Source organism: Homarus americanus, unplaced genomic scaffold (genome assembly GCF_018991925.1).
Source record: "Homarus americanus isolate GMGI-L3 unplaced genomic scaffold, GMGI_Hamer_2.0 scaffold34921, whole genome shotgun sequence".
Classification (NCBI taxonomy): Eukaryota; Metazoa; Arthropoda; class Malacostraca; order Decapoda; family Nephropidae; genus Homarus; species Homarus americanus.
In genome coordinates this window covers 6,028,185-6,045,956 of record NW_024741901.1, presented here as the reverse complement: position 1 = coordinate 6,045,956, position 17,772 = coordinate 6,028,185, and the positions used below count along the sequence as shown (strand labels likewise).

The 17,772-nt window shown below is 37.7% G+C and overlaps 1 protein-coding gene across 1 annotated transcript in view; it reads left to right on the top strand.

Annotated features, from left to right (window-relative positions):
* The first annotated feature begins 4,031 nt into the window (after nt 1–4,031).
* The window catches only part of LOC121876378 (THO complex subunit 5 homolog), a 48,596-nt gene continuing 34,855 nt past the window's right edge, over nt 4,032–17,772 (top strand). Inside the window, exons 1-4 of the mRNA XM_042381449.1 lie at nt 4,032–4,090; nt 4,267–5,425; nt 12,242–12,451; nt 13,631–13,816. Coding sequence (XP_042237383.1) covers nt 4,032–4,090; nt 4,267–5,425; nt 12,242–12,451; nt 13,631–13,816 — 1,614 coding nt within the window. The remainder of the gene's footprint in view (nt 4,091–4,266; nt 5,426–12,241; nt 12,452–13,630; nt 13,817–17,772) is intronic.

Genomic DNA, 17,772 nt, shown 5'->3' with positions numbered 1-17,772 from the left:
TACTCTTAGTGTGGATAAAGGAGAAAGAAATGGCAGGTGGTAACATTAGTGAAGCTTTAATTTGTGAGAAGGCTAAACAATTGTTTGAGGACCTTAAAGCCAAGACTCCCAGTGGAAGTGATAGTGATGTGCCAGTGTTTAGGGGTACCTGCATGCTGAATAACACTAAGGTAAGATAAAGTACCGTATTTTTTACATTTTCCACAGAATTTTTTCAGTGTTAAGCGGTTGTATTTGGGGGCCTGGAACGGATTAATCCCATAACGAACGAATGCTATAACGAACGAGATTCTGGAACCAATTACGTTCGTTATAGCATACCCCACTGTATATATATATATATATATATATATATATATATATATATATATATATATATATATATATATATATATATATATATATATATATATATATATATATATATATATATATATATATATATATATATATATATATATATATATATATCTCTGTTAGTCAGAATCCCTCAAACCCAGAATTCTGATAGCCGGAATTTAAATTTTCTCGGAAAATCATTCTCAAAGCCGGGTTTTTCCAGAAAATTCTTAGAAAATTATTCCTATACTATACCCGGAAAATTCCGGGGATGGGGGATATTTTTCCGGGTTCGAGAGATGATGTAATGGACAATTTCTGGAATTTCTGAGAAAATTTTTCCATTACCCTGAAAATTCCAAGGATGATGGATTTTTTCCCGGCTTTGAGAGAGTTGTCTCGTTACCCGGAAATCTGTCATTCCCGGAAGTGCTCTGCACCAATTGTTGCTGGTAATGGTGATATCACTGTCTATACTGTAGATACATCTGTAAGTGATATCTCCTGTTCGATGGAACAATTGGTGCAGAGCACTTCCGGGAATGACAGATTTCCATGTAATGAAACGACTCTCTCAAAGCTGGAAAAATTCATCTCAAACCCAGAACCACTCTGCACTAATTATTCTGGCCAATGGGGATATTACTATAAATTTATGTTGCAGCCTTATTTTCTCCGTGTAATCTATACATGCTTCAGGCAGTAGGAATATCGGTTTTGAGGCATTATTAGTGGACACCAAAATGAACCTCAATGTTCTTATTGTGTATTTGGTAATATAAATCTTAAGTTTCATTTTTTAAGAAGCTGTATATAAACTGTACTATTATCTTAGTTTTCTTTGTTATTTTCACAAAAAAAAATATTGCATAAAAATCAATCTGGTTATGGAGCAAGGAAAAATAACTTTAAATTAAATTTTTCAGGCAAGTTTAGATCATGAATGTTTTGAGGCTCAGCAGAGAATGGAGGAGGAAGACCAAGAGCTTGTTGCTACCATTATCCATCAAATCCGAACTCTGATGAAGGAAATCCTCAAACTGAAGCAGGACAAGCCTGACCAGGTACGTGGCTCATAAAGACTAGGATAGCATGATATTTCTTTCTTTTCTTTTTTGTTTGGGGTTAGCTAAGTTAAAATTTACTGGTGCAGGTTGTACCTCTCTAGTCTGGCAACCTCGGGACCTGACCGGTGGACCATGGAAATTTCCTGAGAATGGAAATTCACCCTTTTCCTGGATAGATAGTGACTTGTGCTTATGCTTGGAAGCACAAGCACCACTTTCACTGCTTCATGGTTTCTTTGAAGATATCTTGAAGGGTTAAATGTTGTACAGTAGGTTCTCAAATTTTGGGAGTTTTTAATTCGACATTTTTTATTTGGACACAAAAAAAAACACTACTCAATTTAAAATTTTGACGGCGGAAACTCAAATTTCGACGGGTTTGAGCGGCTCGCCAACGTTCAGACGTGCACAAATCGTGTAAACAGCGTCATTTCTTTTATGTACAAAAGATTCATTATTGTTTATTACTGAATGTCTTTTTGATTTAATTAATTTTTATGTGTGCAAAATGAACAATACAATTCATTAATAATATGTAGAATATTAAAACACACGAGGAAGTGAGATGGGATTGTTTTCATTGATTACAAAACCAGTGACTGACTGAATCTACATATAAAACTGAAGAAAATAAGACCCTGGTTGTAGCTGTTGTAAAATTACTGTAAAAAATTAATACAGTGATCCCTCGGTTAACGAGCGCCTCGGTTAACGATTTACCTTCCATAAGATTCTTAACTTCGGTTAACGAGCAATCCTTCGATTAACGAGTTTTAACGAGCAACCCTCCACATGTTTTCGCTTGCATTTGGCGGTCCACCAGCTGTAGTATTAGTCCGCCAATACAGTACAGTGAGTTCTGCTATAACGCGTGTTTTGATAACGCGAATTTGATCGAACGCGATTTATGAATTCGGAACAATATTTGTATAGCGCGAACTCATTTGCTCTAACGCGATTCCACTCGAACAGTTGTTGTGACTTCAGTTCACGTTCGACATCACATGTTCAATTGAGTTATGTGTTTTGTTTGTGAACAATTGCAGAAATAATGTATGTAATATTTATGTATACAGTATACCTATATATTATAAGTAAATTGTAAAATTTTACATAAAAGAGAAAATCAAATTACATAGCGTTTTACACCCGCGCTCTCTTTACATCATACACAGTGTTTACAGTTTTCGTTCGACATCACATATTCAATTGATTCGACATCACATATTCAATTGATTTATGTGTTTTGTTTGTGAAGAATTGCAGAAATAATTTATGTAATATTTATGTATACAGTAAACCACTCACAAGGTCCTACAGTACCACTAGCCTGAAACTTACGTTTGGGAAGCTGGATTAAAATGAAGATTACCGGTATATTAAAATAATAAAAATGTATTATAAACCAGTCTAACATACCGTAATAAACACAGCTGCTATTATCATCCCCCCCACGACCCCCCAGTGTGAGAAAGGGAAAGTGACCTTGACTGTGACCGCCTGTGGCTATTTTTAGCCGTCCTTGTGTTCGGAGGTGGTCAGTAATGCATATCTGTATATTTACTGATCAATATATTTATCTCCTATAAATAATTCATTTAAAATTTATTTTTTTGCAAAGAATATTCAGTAAATGACTGCATTAATTCTTGAAACTACCTACAGTGGTAAATTTAGGATATAAATAATGAACAGAAGTCACGTCATGGATTCGGAGTTTGGTCCTTAACGATCACCATAAATGTAGCCTCCCTTTGTCGCGAAACACGTATATAAATTAAAGAAAATACTTGCAGTATATTTAATATATTACAGTATATTATATATATAAATAAATAAACAAATAAATTCAAATTCCCTTATCATCCTGTGTCATATACAGAAATACTTGAGTCCCTGAGCGAGTACACAAAAAGAAAACGGAGGACTAAGACATCCTGAAGTGGATAGAGAACGGACATCTCTACTGGGGGACTCAAACGTTTCTCATGTTTTGTGGGCGCTCTAGCATAATATGAATAATATGTAAATTACAATTTACTTATACAGGTATATATATATATATATGTAAATTGTAAAAATTTAAATAAAAGAAAAACTAAATACGTAGCGTTTAAAGTGTACTGTACAGTATGTACAGTGCTGTGGCTTGGCGCGGGGTTATGCAGTGTTTACAGTTCACGTTTGACATCACATGTTCAATTGATTTATGTGTTTTGTTTGTGAACAATTGCAGAAATAATTTATGTAATATTTATGTATACAGTATACCTGTACAGTATATGTAAAATGTAAAATTTTAACTAAGAGAGAAAAACAAAATACGTAGCGTTTTAGACCTGCGCTCTCTTTACTCCACACGTTCACTTTGGAAGACGTGAGAAATTTTTAAGCGTCCTCAGTGCTTTCTGATTTACTGTTTCTCCAATTTTGTGACTATGGAAAAGAAGAATATCTCCGGGAAGCATTCTGGTGATCGCATTTCTGGTGGTGATCGTAAAAGAAAGGCTATAACACTTGAAGGCAAGCTTGATGTTGTCAAGCGTTTTGAAAATAAGGAAAGAACATGTGATATTGTGCGTGCAACGGGAATAAAGGAGTCTACTTTGCGCACCATTAGAGCCAATGCAGCAAAGATTAAAGCAAGCTGTGTTGCTGGAAAAACCAAGAGAGCTAGCAAAAGTGTAAGATCACGGCCAAAGGAACTTGAGGAGATGGAATGGCTTCTAAGTGTTTGGATAGAAGATCAAACGAAAAAGCGATCTGGGACCAGCTTCCTCACCATTAAAGAGAAAGCCTTGTCAATATATGAGGACCTAAAGAAAAAAGCTGAAAATCCTGATGATGTGGTTGCCTTTAGTGCTAGTAGTGGATGGTTTTCTGGTTTTAAGAACCGCTATGCTTTTCATAATGTAAAGTTATGTGGTGAAGCCGCAAGTGCCGACGAAGCAAGTGCCCGGGCATTTCCTCCCACTGTAAAGAAATTGATTCAGGAAGAAGGCTACACCTTAGACCAAATTTTTAATTTGGATGAAACAGGTTTATACTGGAAGTGCATGCCAACAAGAACTTACATTTCCAAGAATGAAGCACATGCTCCAGGCTTTAAGGCTGCGAAGGACCGTGTGACAGTGTTGTTGGGTGCAAATGCTAGTGGAGACTTAAAGCTTAAGCCTGTGTTGGTGTATCACTCTGTCAACCCGCGAGCTTTAAAGGGTTACATAAAGTCTACTCTAGGTATTCACTTTAGGTCAAGCAAAAAAGGTTGGATGACGGGACAAATTTTTTCTGACCTTCTTGTGGATGTTTTTGAAAATGTGTTTAAAAAATATTGCAAGAAGAAGAATATAGATTTTAAGATTCTCCTCATTTTAGATAATGCACCAAGCCACCCTCCCACTGTTGCTGAGCTTTCTGACAATATCAAAGTGCTCTTTCTACCTCCAAATACAACATCTCTCCTTCAACCAATGGACCAAGGAGTAATAGCAGCCTTCAAAGCCTATTATTTGAGGCGTACATTTAAGAAACTTATTGAAGCTACTGAGGAAGGAAATGATAAGGCCAGTGTTCTTCAGTTTTGGAAAAAATTCAACATGAAGCATGCAATTGACATCATTGTGGAGGCCTGGGTTGAAGTAAGTAAGGACTGCTTGAGTGGAGTTTGGCGGAAGCTTCTCCCAAATTTAATTCATGATTTTACAGGCTTTGATGCATCAGAGGAGCTCCCAAAAATTACAGAAAATTGTGTTTCTCTTGCAAAGCAAGTTAGCTTTGCTGAAGTGGAAAGCGCTGATGTTGAAGAACTGCTCGAGTCCCACTGTGAAGACCTCTCTACAGAAGATCTACAACAACTTGTTGATTCTGGGAAAATAGAAGATGCCGAAGATGAAGAAGTCCAGGATGCAAAACCACGAGAGCTTCCCACTTCTGTTTTATCTTCTATCCTGAGGGAAGTTGATACGCAGTTGCAGCGCTTGGAAGACAATGACTACAATGCAGAAAGGAGCAGGATTGCAGTTCGTGGTGTTAAATCTTTTTTGGCACCTTATGAACAGCTTCTTTGTGAAAGAAGAAAGACGGCAAAACAGCAAACATTAGACGTCTTTTTTAAGTCAACCCCCAAGAAGCAGACTGAAGACACTGAACCACAGCCATCCACTTCTGGAATTAGACGTTTTTTTCTTCCCTCCCATGCAACCAAAACTGCACCTGATGATGTTACTGATGATGACGATGACAATTGTCAAATCCTGTCTGCATGACTCCTCAACATTAACCTTCTCCCCCATCAAGTTAAATTCATATTTTTTCAAGGTAAAGTGTAACATTTACTGTATGATTTCATTATTAGATATGAATGTAACATTTATTTAGACTGTGCTATCCTTTGTGTTAGGCTAACTACGAAATTTTTTTTCGATTTGGAGTAATCTGCACCTAACCCTATTTTCTCCATAAGCCCTGTTATTTCTATTACGCGATTTTCTATAACACGATATTTTACAAGAACACAATTATCGCATTATAGCAGAACTACCTGTACGGTAATCGGTTCTAGGGCTTAAATTCCTTACTATTTTAGTAAATATCAAGAAGTTTATACTATTCAATAATTTTAAAAGTTTAATATTCAATTTTTTAGTCATTTTAACAATTATTGAACAAAATTGAAGTATTGTACTGTACAGGAAACTAGTTTTATGTTCGCCAAACAGCCTGTCAACACACCATACAGGCGTCAGTCTCTGTGTCTTTTCAGTGGCGGTAACATCTTGCTTGAGACTCTTCAACTAAACGCTTTTTTTCTGTGTTTCCACACAAATTATTGGCCAATTTGAAATTTATTTTACATATTGACAATATATAATGCAGTGCAGTGTTGATTTAAAGAAAATAATCTTGAATTACACCAAGGGAACTAAAATTTTATGGGTGAAATGGCACCATGGGGTGACTTCTCTTCCACCCCAATGCCTTCTCTTCTCCCTTCTCCTCCACCCCCAGTCTAATTCCCATCATCATCATCCAGGAGCCTTCTACATACACACCTCAAAGTAAGTGTACTTTACTACCTTTTTTGTTGATTTTAGGCAATTTTCGGAAAGCTGGAACCAATTATCCAAGAACCCATTGAAACATTGGTTTCGGTTAACGAGTAACCTTCTGGAACGAATTGTGCTCGTTAACTGAGGGACCACTGTATTGTTGTTTTAAGTAATGTTATTTAATGTTAATGAGTGGAACAATACAATATAAGTAGCTAACCATTAATGGTAAAGAAAAAGTGAGCTCACGTTTGTAAGTGCGCACATGTGAAAACATATCGTCATTACAGGTTGACAACCCTTTATCCGAAATTCCAAAAACCGAAAAGCTCTGAAAACCGAAAGTTTTTTTGTGGAGGAATTTTTTGTAACAGCCCACCCGGGCACAGGTCACTGACCCACATCGGGGCCTGGGGGATGAAAATGTAATAGTAATAATAATTATAATAATAATGATAATACAGTAATAATAATAACTATTCATAGTAAATAAAAATTTTAATAAAAAATACACAAAAATAAAATAAGAATGATAACAATGATAATAATAACAATAGTACTGTAATAATAAAATAATAATAATAATAATAAAGAAATACAAGAATGAAAAAAAGATCAAAAGTGAGAAACACGACCTAGACCTATGAATTATTATTATTATTATTATTATTATTATTATTATTATTATTATAATAATAATAATATTTTAGCCCCCAGGCCCCAATGTGGGTCAGTGACCTGTGCCCGGGTGGGCTGATCCCTGTATTATAAAAAAAAAACCCCTAACCATTCTGAAAACCGAAAAATTCCAAAAACCGAAATGCATCTGGTCCCAAGGATTTCGGATAAGGGATTGTCAACCTGTACTATACCTAAGAATATGAAAGCAACACTTATTTACTGTTCATATATATTTTAATTAATGTTTCTGAATTTAAAAAAAAAATTCTACCCACCAGTGGTGGTAAAGTTGAAAACATAAGGACAGCCAATGTTGTTGTGTGTGTTTTTACTCGGATGACGTATGTTCAACTCTAGCTGAAGCTGTAGAACATAAGAACTTTTCTGTGTTGTTTTTAGTTTTTATTTAATTTTATCTGTTATTTTCGTTGGTTTATTAGGATGTTGCTTTATTACAGGTAGTAATTCACCAAAAAAGTAGGGTAAATAAGGTAAAATTTAGCCAAACATCGAAAGTATCAGACTCAAATTAATTTTCTCCATGGGCAATCTAAAATCGTTCCGGACCACAGAATGCCGGACTAGAGAGGTACAACCTGTATTGAACAACACGAATACAAGTTCATTATAGTAATCAGACATCAAACCGTTCATTTCAACTTGATAAGTGACAGTGTAGGGAGCAGTGTTGTACTGGGAGTGAATACACTGATTTATTACATGTTATTGATAATTTTTACAATGGTAAGGGACTGGGCTGTTCTTATAGCGATCAGTTCGTGCACGTATGGGCTGGATGCGGTTGTGGTGTCGAACAGCAATTCTCGGACAGGGGATCTCAGGTGGTAGTAGGGGCCGGTGTCGGGGATGGTGTAGAAGCTTCTTACCAAATTTGCAGATGAGGCCGTGGTGATGGTCAGTGAGAGTCGAAAGGGTCAGTGTGTTGAGCGCTTCTTGATATGTGGTGTAGGAAGGGGAGAGAATAATCTTGCATGCCCTCTTTTGCACTTTTTCTAGGTGTTTACGTTGTGTGGCATTTAGGGAGGAAGACCAGGTGGGGGAGGCATAGGTGAGCTTGGGAAGTATGAATGTTGTGTATACACTGAGGAGCTCGTGTGCGGGAACTCCGAGGGACTTGAGTCGGCGGAGGAGGTGGAGACGGAAACTGGAGGATTTGACAACTTCACTGACGTGTGGTTTCCAATTTAGTTTGTTGTCTATGGTGACGCCGAGGAGCTTCGTGGAATCTACAACCTGGAGTGTGTTCGGACCTAGGGTAATGGAAGGAGGTGGGACAATGTCGGAGGAGAGGTTGATGTGCATAACCATGGTCTTGGTATGGTTGATGGTGACATGGTTGTTGGTGGCCCAGTTTTGGAGACTGTTCAATAAATCCTGAAGGGCGGTATAGTTGGGAGCAGAATTGTTGACGCTGATCCCAATGGTGGAGTCGTCGACATATTTCCAGCGAGCAGGGGTTTCTCTTAGGGCATCATTGATGAGCATAAGGAAGCAGAGTGGTCCCATCTTGGTGCCTTGGGGGACGCCACAGGTGAGTGACTGAAAGGTGGAGACAGCCCCTCGGAAGCGTACAGCTTGGCGTCGGTCACTGAGGAAGTCTGTAAGCCATGGTATGAGATTTCTCCGAAGAAGTTGATGAAGAGTTTGTTTAGGAGTCAGGTGGTGAAGTGACATGCCAAGACTCATACACAGCACACACATTAACAGTACCACTAAACCATTGTCTTATAACATTTTACATTATAGTTTCCATTTTAAAAGTAATTGATACATGATAGCTCGACAGGGCTACTTTTGCACTTCGACAACTGATCAATGAATAAACCAGGGCACATGGAGACTCATTATACATTAGAAGCTTTGAAACTGCAACCACAAATTATCACAACCTGTACTCAAATGAACTAAGTTAATTTCTAAAATTATTATGTATGGTGCAAAATAAGAGATGTTTTTAATCAAATTAATTGCTATCTTACAAGAATTCCAGCAATACAAGTTTTATTCTCGTAAGTCAAGTCAGTGACATTTTATAAGCGTTAATCTATCCTCTGTGGGGGGGGGGGGGTAAAAGTGACTGTGCCACCCCCTTCCCACAAGGGTCATCTCACTGTTTGTCTTCTGTACTTACTCTTCATGATACAATATTGTTTATTTGTTTTTTATTAATTCGTAAAGATATGTTACTGTAATAACCTGTGCTTATTAATACATGTATCCTCCATATACAATACAGTACAGCCACTCCTCGACTTACGACAACCCAGACATACGACCGCCGCAGTCGTATAAAATATTTTTCAAATTACGTATTTTCTAGTCTCGGCGTTAGTGATCGCACTGTGTACTGAAAAATTTTTTGTTTGTAATTCCCTTTAAAATGGCTGGCAAGCGTAAAAGTGAGAGTTCTCGTGGTGCTGAGAAGAAAAAGAGACACCCATTTTAGATTTTATATGTATTATTTTCGCATTTTTGACTTACGACCTGGTCGTCGGTCCCTAACCCCGTAGTAAGTCGAGGACTGACTGTATAGTACAGTACTATGTATATACCTCATAGGTAAAAAATAATGTCATTCAAGACATTCAGGTCATAAGACCCATTAATCCCCACCCATCACTGGATCAGGTTAGTACCGTGACCCACTAATCTCCCACCCAACTTTCATTGCAGGTGTTAAGACATGATAGGTTATGTATTACAGTCAATTGAGTGGAGTGTGTAACAGAGACGTGACCGATCGCCCAAGCGACTAACGAGCCGATCAGTGGTGAAGAGGATAAAAGTAACAACTCTATTCACACCCTTATCATATAGCTTTATTTTTTTTAATATTTGTTTAACCAAACTTTTAGATAAAGTATTTACGATTATTTTGATAAAAAAAAATATGGTGTGTCTAATGAAATTAGAACTGATTTTACTGACTCCGGTATCAACATTTCTTAAATTTTTTTATAAAAGAATGGAATTCCCATCACTATATCATATAGAAATATTTCGTTTTAGGATATCTTATTGGAAACGTTTCATTGAGAATTTAATTCGCCTCCATGCAGTCACACAACAAGACCCTCACTGGATGCTTGTTGTCTTAACTCCTATGTGTGTGTGTGTGTGTTTTGAGCTTACCAAGCACATTGTAGGATTTGAAGAAGTTGATGAAGAGTGGGGGAGAAAAGTGACTGCGCGACCCTCCCGCCCTCACCCCCCAAAAGGTTCACTTTTGTCAATGCACCAACACCACCTACACATCACACATACAAACACACCCTCCAACAACCACACACACACACCCTCCAACAACCACTCACACACACCCTAACACCACTCGCACACCCCCAGCAAGGGAATTAAGACACATCTGGGTGTGTGTGACTGCAGGGTAGCGAGTTAATAGCTCTTAAGGAGCACTTGACAACACTCATTTCCACTCCATCTCTCTAATCACCCACACCTTTCTGCTTTCTCACTCTATATTTTAAAATGTTATGTAATGTATTGTTGAAGGGATACAACTTTGCTCATTTATACTTATACATATCACAATCTCTCTAAAAATACTTTAGGTTTCGTGTTTATTCAAGACATCTTCAGGTCATGAGACCCACTAATCCCCCGGCCAAGAAAAGGTGACCTAACATTCCATCAGAAGGTCAGTGGTATGAGACCACTAATCCCCCACCCTACCTCCACTGGACACTGCGTCAAGTCAGGTACACGAGACCCACTATTGGTAATCCCTCACAGCTCCATGGGAGTGGAAAATACCAGTCTTTGCTGTAATACAGTTTCATTCATGCCCATATCATATAGATTTTTAATTTTCAAATATATTTATTTTACCAAGCTTTTAGATAAACTATTCTGGATTATTATAGTAAAGAAATGGAGTTTCTAACTTAATTAGAACTGCATTTATGGGCTTCGGTAGTTTAGACTCGAGGAAAACATCCCCAGCACCCAGAAACATTCTGGGGAAGTGGGCTAATGTCTGTGTGTGTAAGATGTCTAGTTTAGACACTCGAAAACTTTTCCCAGTACAGTAATTGGAAAATATTCTGGGGATAAGGAATTTTTCCGGGTTTGAGAAAGTCGTCTGGTTAGCCGAAAATCTCTCATCCCCCGAAAGTGCTCTGCACCAATTGTTCTGGCTAATGGGGATACCACTGATATATCTATCCTGAAACTGCTGTGGCAAAAAAATGCACACATCTCATATTAATGAAGTTCAATTCCAATGAATGTTTAGAATATGATACAGTATATAATTACTGTATACAATTGCCAGCAATAATGTTCTCACACTGTCAACCATGCACCTTTTACTAATCTATAGTGATGTAACACATCATGTAACTAAACTGAGCAGATGAAGGTATTCCAACCCAAGCAGCTACAAACAAGTTACAGCCAGCATTGTCATTTTGTGGAATTTCATCTGCTAGCTAGGAAAACAAATGAATATCGGCGATGTATTCGGAATTTTACCATCATTTCTTGGAATACGTACTTGCGAAAATTTGTCGATGCGAACAGGGTCCCATAATTAAATTTTTTTTTTCTGAGATTAACCCACCCAGGCACATAAGACAACATATTATGTTTCCAATATCTTCCCAGGCTGTGTAGTACTTTCCTGTTTGATAACTACCTACAGTGCTACCTTTACATGATGACTTATTTTTCACTTTTATTTATTGTATTTTGTTATTCTATTTCTTCTTTTCTCTTAAATTAAGTGATTTTAGATAGTGATAGTATCTCCATTAGCCAGAACAATTGGTGCAGAGCACTTCTGGGAATGAGAGATTTCCGGGTAACAAGATGGCTCAGTCGGAAAAAATCTCTCCTCCCTGGAATTTTCTGGGTAACGGAAAAATGCTCTCAGAAGTTCCAGAAATTGCCCATTACACCATCTTTCGAGCCCGGAAGTAAAGGCAACAACACCAACAGTACACCTTGAGAGATTTTTGTAATGATTAATATTTGCAGAATTGGGGGCAAATATGTTTCACAAACCCAGCTCTGAATTTTTAGTTTTTCCTTTCTGTACATAATAAAGAAATTACTAAATTTTGACAGGTTCGTGTACGTGATTCCCGAGAGAAAACAGCTGAAGCTCGGCAAAGTGTTGATGGAGTGACCTTGCAGTTGCAGAACCTTCTATATGAAGTGGCGCATCTGAAGAAAGAAGTTCGACGTTGTCTTGATTTTCAGTCTGCTGATCAGGAAATTGATCTTGTGCCTGTGGAACAATTTTATGTTGAGGCTCCAGAATACATCAGTCGACCTGTAAGACTTTATTGAACATTTTATTAGTACAGCATTGTGTGAAAAGACTGAGTGAATCATAAACTTGGCATCTTTCACTTCTGGTTTCATAAATATTATGGTGCATCCTCTTGAATACAAAGTTCCTTCAATGAAATGATACTGGGCTTCTATTTCTTATTCTTACATTATTTGTGAAGATACATTATATGTAATTAACTAAAATGTTCTAAATATTTGATTTATGATGTTTGTTTCCTTTTCTCTGTATATTTTCCTCTATTTCTGATATTTTCTTCTTTTTGTAACTCCCTGAGGAGATGGATGCCTATGGAGTTTTCCTTAAATAATTTGTAATATAAATTAAATAATTATAGGCATGTGAAAGGAAAATTTATAAAACACATAGGAGTGTTGAGAAAAACAAATAAATGAATTTTGGGAAATATATTAAGAAAAATTACCATGTTATTTTTGTCTTATACCAAGGGTGTTAAGAGGATTTCAAAGAAAAGTAAAGGTAGCTAGTGCAGTACTGCATTAGGTTAGGTTAACCAGCATTTTAGAAAGAGAAAGAGGAGGATTAGTATAAGAATATGTTGTGAATGGCTAAATCTCAGAGAGTTTGTGTCCAAATGTTAACATGAACAATTTATTTTTGGCAATATATTAGGCTTTTATTTTTTCTGTTTAAAAACTTAAGGATCATTTCTAGAGATTGGTTTGCCATTGATGTTTGATTGGACTGTTCAGTGTAAGCTGTTGTTTCATTTAACGTATTTCCCAAATCTGAATTATAACCCTCCCACCATTGGACCTCAATTGTGGGACTCCCACTTAAAAAGGTAGTCCCAGAACATGTGCCCAGGAGAACACTCATGGGCTAAAATAATCTCTCTTATCCCTTGCTCACATTGTTGTTATAATGAGTTATTTGCTTGGTATACTTATAAGATGAACTCACTTGTCTTAATGAATATAGTATATACAGTATAGTATATTGATTGCACGTGGATGTTATTGGCTTTTATGTACAGTAGTGTCATTGTGTACAGTGAAGTGGATGAACCTTGTTTATTCTTGGTAAATGATAAGTTGTTGCCCGTTAGGGACACAGGTATGTATGGTTCCTTTGAACTCTTTTTTTTTTTATTCCAGTATGCTGGTATTAATAGTTATAACCACGTTCATTTCCTTAAGGCTGATACTGTGGAGGATCCACATGAGCAGCGTTTGGCTCGTCTTCAGTGGGAGTTGGAGCAGAGGCGTGACCAGACACAGCTGTTTGACAAACTTACTCAGGAAAAAGAGGCTGTGGCAGAAACCATAAATGAACAGGAACGCAAACTAGCATCATTGGCTCCAAGGATCAATGCCATTTTGGAAGTGAGTATTTTTATATTGAATACATCAATGGTTAATGAGTTATATGCAATCCTGAAAAAGTGTTCTTTAAGTGAAATCTTGTTCAGCAGAACATACCATACAGAAAACTCAGATCAAACAACAAAGACCCCAAATGGATAAATAATTATTTAAAGAATATTATTGGACGAAGGAAGGTTATAGGTAGGAGAATCAATCGTGGTGATGTTTCCCTTCAAGATTATTATAAAGTATTGGCCAGTAGGGTTAAGACTGAGATATGAAAGGCAAAGAGGAATAATGAACTAAAGATAGCAAGGGAGACAAAGTCAGTCCTTAAGGGCTTCTTCCAAATGTATCAAACTAAAACACGAGACAAGTTTGGACCAGTACTGTCAGATACCGGCGAACTAACTGATAACGACAAAGAAATGAGCAATTATCTGAACAGATATTTTTAATTTGTTTTCACAACAATATGACGCACCACACGAGAATTTAAAAAAGAAACTCATGAGGTACGGTGCAAGGTTGGTATCCCTGGCCTGCTTAGTTGCCAGTTACTCTGTAGCTCCACGCTTATGCAAGGTGTCCCCAGTTTCGACGTAGCGCTGTATCCATCGGGCTACGGTGTGCTTGGACATGCCATCCCGCCTAGCAATTTCACCATTGCTGAGGCCCACACCGTGTAGTGCGATGATTGCTGCGCGTGTCTTCTCTGAGGTTTTCATCTCGTCTAACATAGCTGTGATTCGAATTAAACATTACGATTCCTACTGTTCGCTCCTAAGCTCAACTCAATGCAGGTTGAACCAGTTCCGTTACCAACATATTCGATACATTGTATTGAGATAACGAACCTCCTTTGATAAAAGTCTATGCTAACACTAACATTGTTTGTCTCACATGAATTTCACTACCAAGCACCCCACCCCCCCATCATGGAGGACCTACTAATCTTATCATGTTTGGCATACTAAAGAAATATCATACCTCGTTTCATGACTCATTCCCTGCTTCATAATCATGTCAGTATTGTGCTTAATGTTATATCACTACTACTGTTTTCTTTGCGCATGTGGTCTTATATTACTGGATGTTTACATACTTTCCATCATTTACACTTTGTAATGATGTGGGTTTATGTCGTTGCATCTCATAATGTAAGAAGTCCATAAATGGCACCTGATTCGTTGGTTGCCATGCACACATTAATACAGATTGTGGGTTTGATTATTATATTACAGTGGGTAATGCTATGCCGTCTAGAGGCATTCGTACTAACACTTTATGTATTCCCATTTATTATCCGTTAAATACTACACGTGGCTACAGAAAACATCATACAGTATTACTTTCACACACACAGAGAGAGAGAGAGAGAGAGAGAGAGAGATAGAGACAGGGGTACCAACCACACCACGTAATCACGGCTTCTGATCGTTGCGGGGGGTGTATCAGAGCCAAGGGTGCCGAATAATTTTTTAGTGGGTGTACAGTAAAGAAAATAGATTGAGTGAGATACTAGTGACTAGTACTGATGCTAGTAAACAAATAGATAAACTAAAACCTAATAAGTTGCCAGGTCCTGCCAGAGTATTAAAGGAATGTAAGGAAGAACTTAGTTTACCCTTAACAAACTTGTTTAACGTGTCACTAAAAATTGGTGCAGTACCAGAATCCTGGAGGATAGCGAATGTGATAATGATTTTCAAGAAGGGAGATAGATCACTATCCTCTAACTACTATCCAATTAGTTACTGGAGGCAATAACTTCAAACTCATGGCTTCACAAGTGGGTGTTCATGTCTGACAAATCTATTATCATTCTTTTCGGTGGATTACGGACATGATTATGAAGTGGTTTACCTCAACTTTAACAAAGTCTTCGACAGGGTCCCCCACGAAAGACTAATACGTAAAGTGGAGGCACATGGAATTGGAGGAGATATTCTAAATTGGATTAGGGTGTGGTTACAGGACAGGTAACAGAGAGTGACGGTACCGAATGGGGTAACGTCACTAGTGGAGTATCCCAAAGCTCAGTACTTGGACCATTACTATTTATCATATACATAAATGACATAGATATAGGCGTAGACAGCAACATAAATAAATTTGCTGACGACACTAAAATAGGGCTTGTAATTAAATCTGATGAGGACTCGGCAAAACTACAGGAAGACCAATACAAATTTTTCACATAGTGTGAAAAATTGCTGATGAAATTTAGTGTGGACAGTTATAAAGTAAACAGATGTAAACAGAGAAACCAGATATCAGATGAACAACGTTGACAAAGATAAATCCGACTGAGAAAGATTTAGGTGTAATGATAAGTAGGAATCTTAAACCAAGACAATAATATATATTCGCTCAAAACAAGGCTAACAAAGTACAGTAAACTTCTGATGACTCGGCATTTGATATCTCGGAATTTCATATAATTTGGCACGTATATTGTCTCTGAATTTATTATAAAATAACTCAGGAAATTCCGAGTTATATGAAATTGCCTAGGAAAATTTTGGCTTATTTGACCACGTGGGTAACACTCGTCGCACTGCACTTCACTCTTGGTCAGTCTGGTGTAGGTTATTGTTGTGGTCTGGTGTGTGCTGGCTCACTCCACCCAATGCATTAACATAAGAAGGGAGGGTGCTGTAGCACCCCAATATTTTGGGTATTGCACCACAGAGTATCTAGGGCACCAAAACTAACATTTAGCATTCTCTGGTAAAATTTGGTTCCTGCCTTATTAAACCAGTAACACCCAACAACCTTCCTCATTCATGTCAGGCCAGCCACTGTGTGCAGAATGTCTTCACTATTACAGTAAATCCAATGTCATAGATTTTATATAATTTACAATGCAATTCATTTAATCTGAATTCCAACTATCAGAATTTTTCGGGTATCCCAACTTTGTCCCATTTGGTAAAAATTCTAATTTAGTACAATAACCCGAAAGCAACTGAAGTTATTTATTCACGTGTTTGACACCTGTAGCGCTATAACTGCTTTTTAAAAAAAAAATTGCTGTGATAAACAATAAAATTGATACATAGCATATCATAAAATACAATAGCACACATTTTATGTAAAAAAAAAAAGCTCCTTCCACACTGAAACCATCATCTAAGTGATGCCACAGTTCAGAGGCAGTCAACCAGCTGACTGAGATGTGTGTGTGCGTGTGTGCCGTGACGTCACATGGGAGGGAGGGAGGGAGGCGGGTGAGTCAGCCATGCAGTACAGCTCATTGAGTGGTCTTCACACACACACACACACCTGTGCTCTTCATTTTTCCCATTTTATAGTTTTTTATTATATTTTTATATTTTCTTTATTTCTAAGCTACATTAGAGTGTTTTAGTTTTACTCCTTTGCTCTATAATAAAGAAAACGGTTTTACTAGGGTGGACTATAATATCCTTAGTGATATAAGTGACCAAATTACAGTACTATACATAAATGCTGCACTGTTTATTGTTTATGTAGCGTTTCCCCTCCATCACCTGTGTCACCTACCATTCCTCTGTGTCACTTACCATTCCCCTGCGTCACTTACCATTCCCCTGCTTCACCTACCGTTCCCCTGCATCGCCTACCATTTCCCTGAATTACCTACTATGTCTCTCGCCTACTACAATGCTTCATTCTTCACCTGCAGTGCTGACTGCTGGTAAGTGTTACCTTTTGAAAATTAGTAATTATATGTACAGCTACTCCTAGACTTACGACATACTCGACCTACGACCACCTGCACATACGACCTGCCTCAGTTGGTACATCCACCCGCACATACCACCGCCGCAGTCGGCACCAAAAATTTTTCAAATGACGTGCGTATTTTCTAGGCTGAAACATTTCCGTCCTGTATGAGAGCATCGCATGGGTTGGGTTGCGTCGCCTCGTGGCTACAGCACCCATGCCATAGAGCGCTTAGTTGGTGTTTGGCTGTCGTTGTTGTCGAT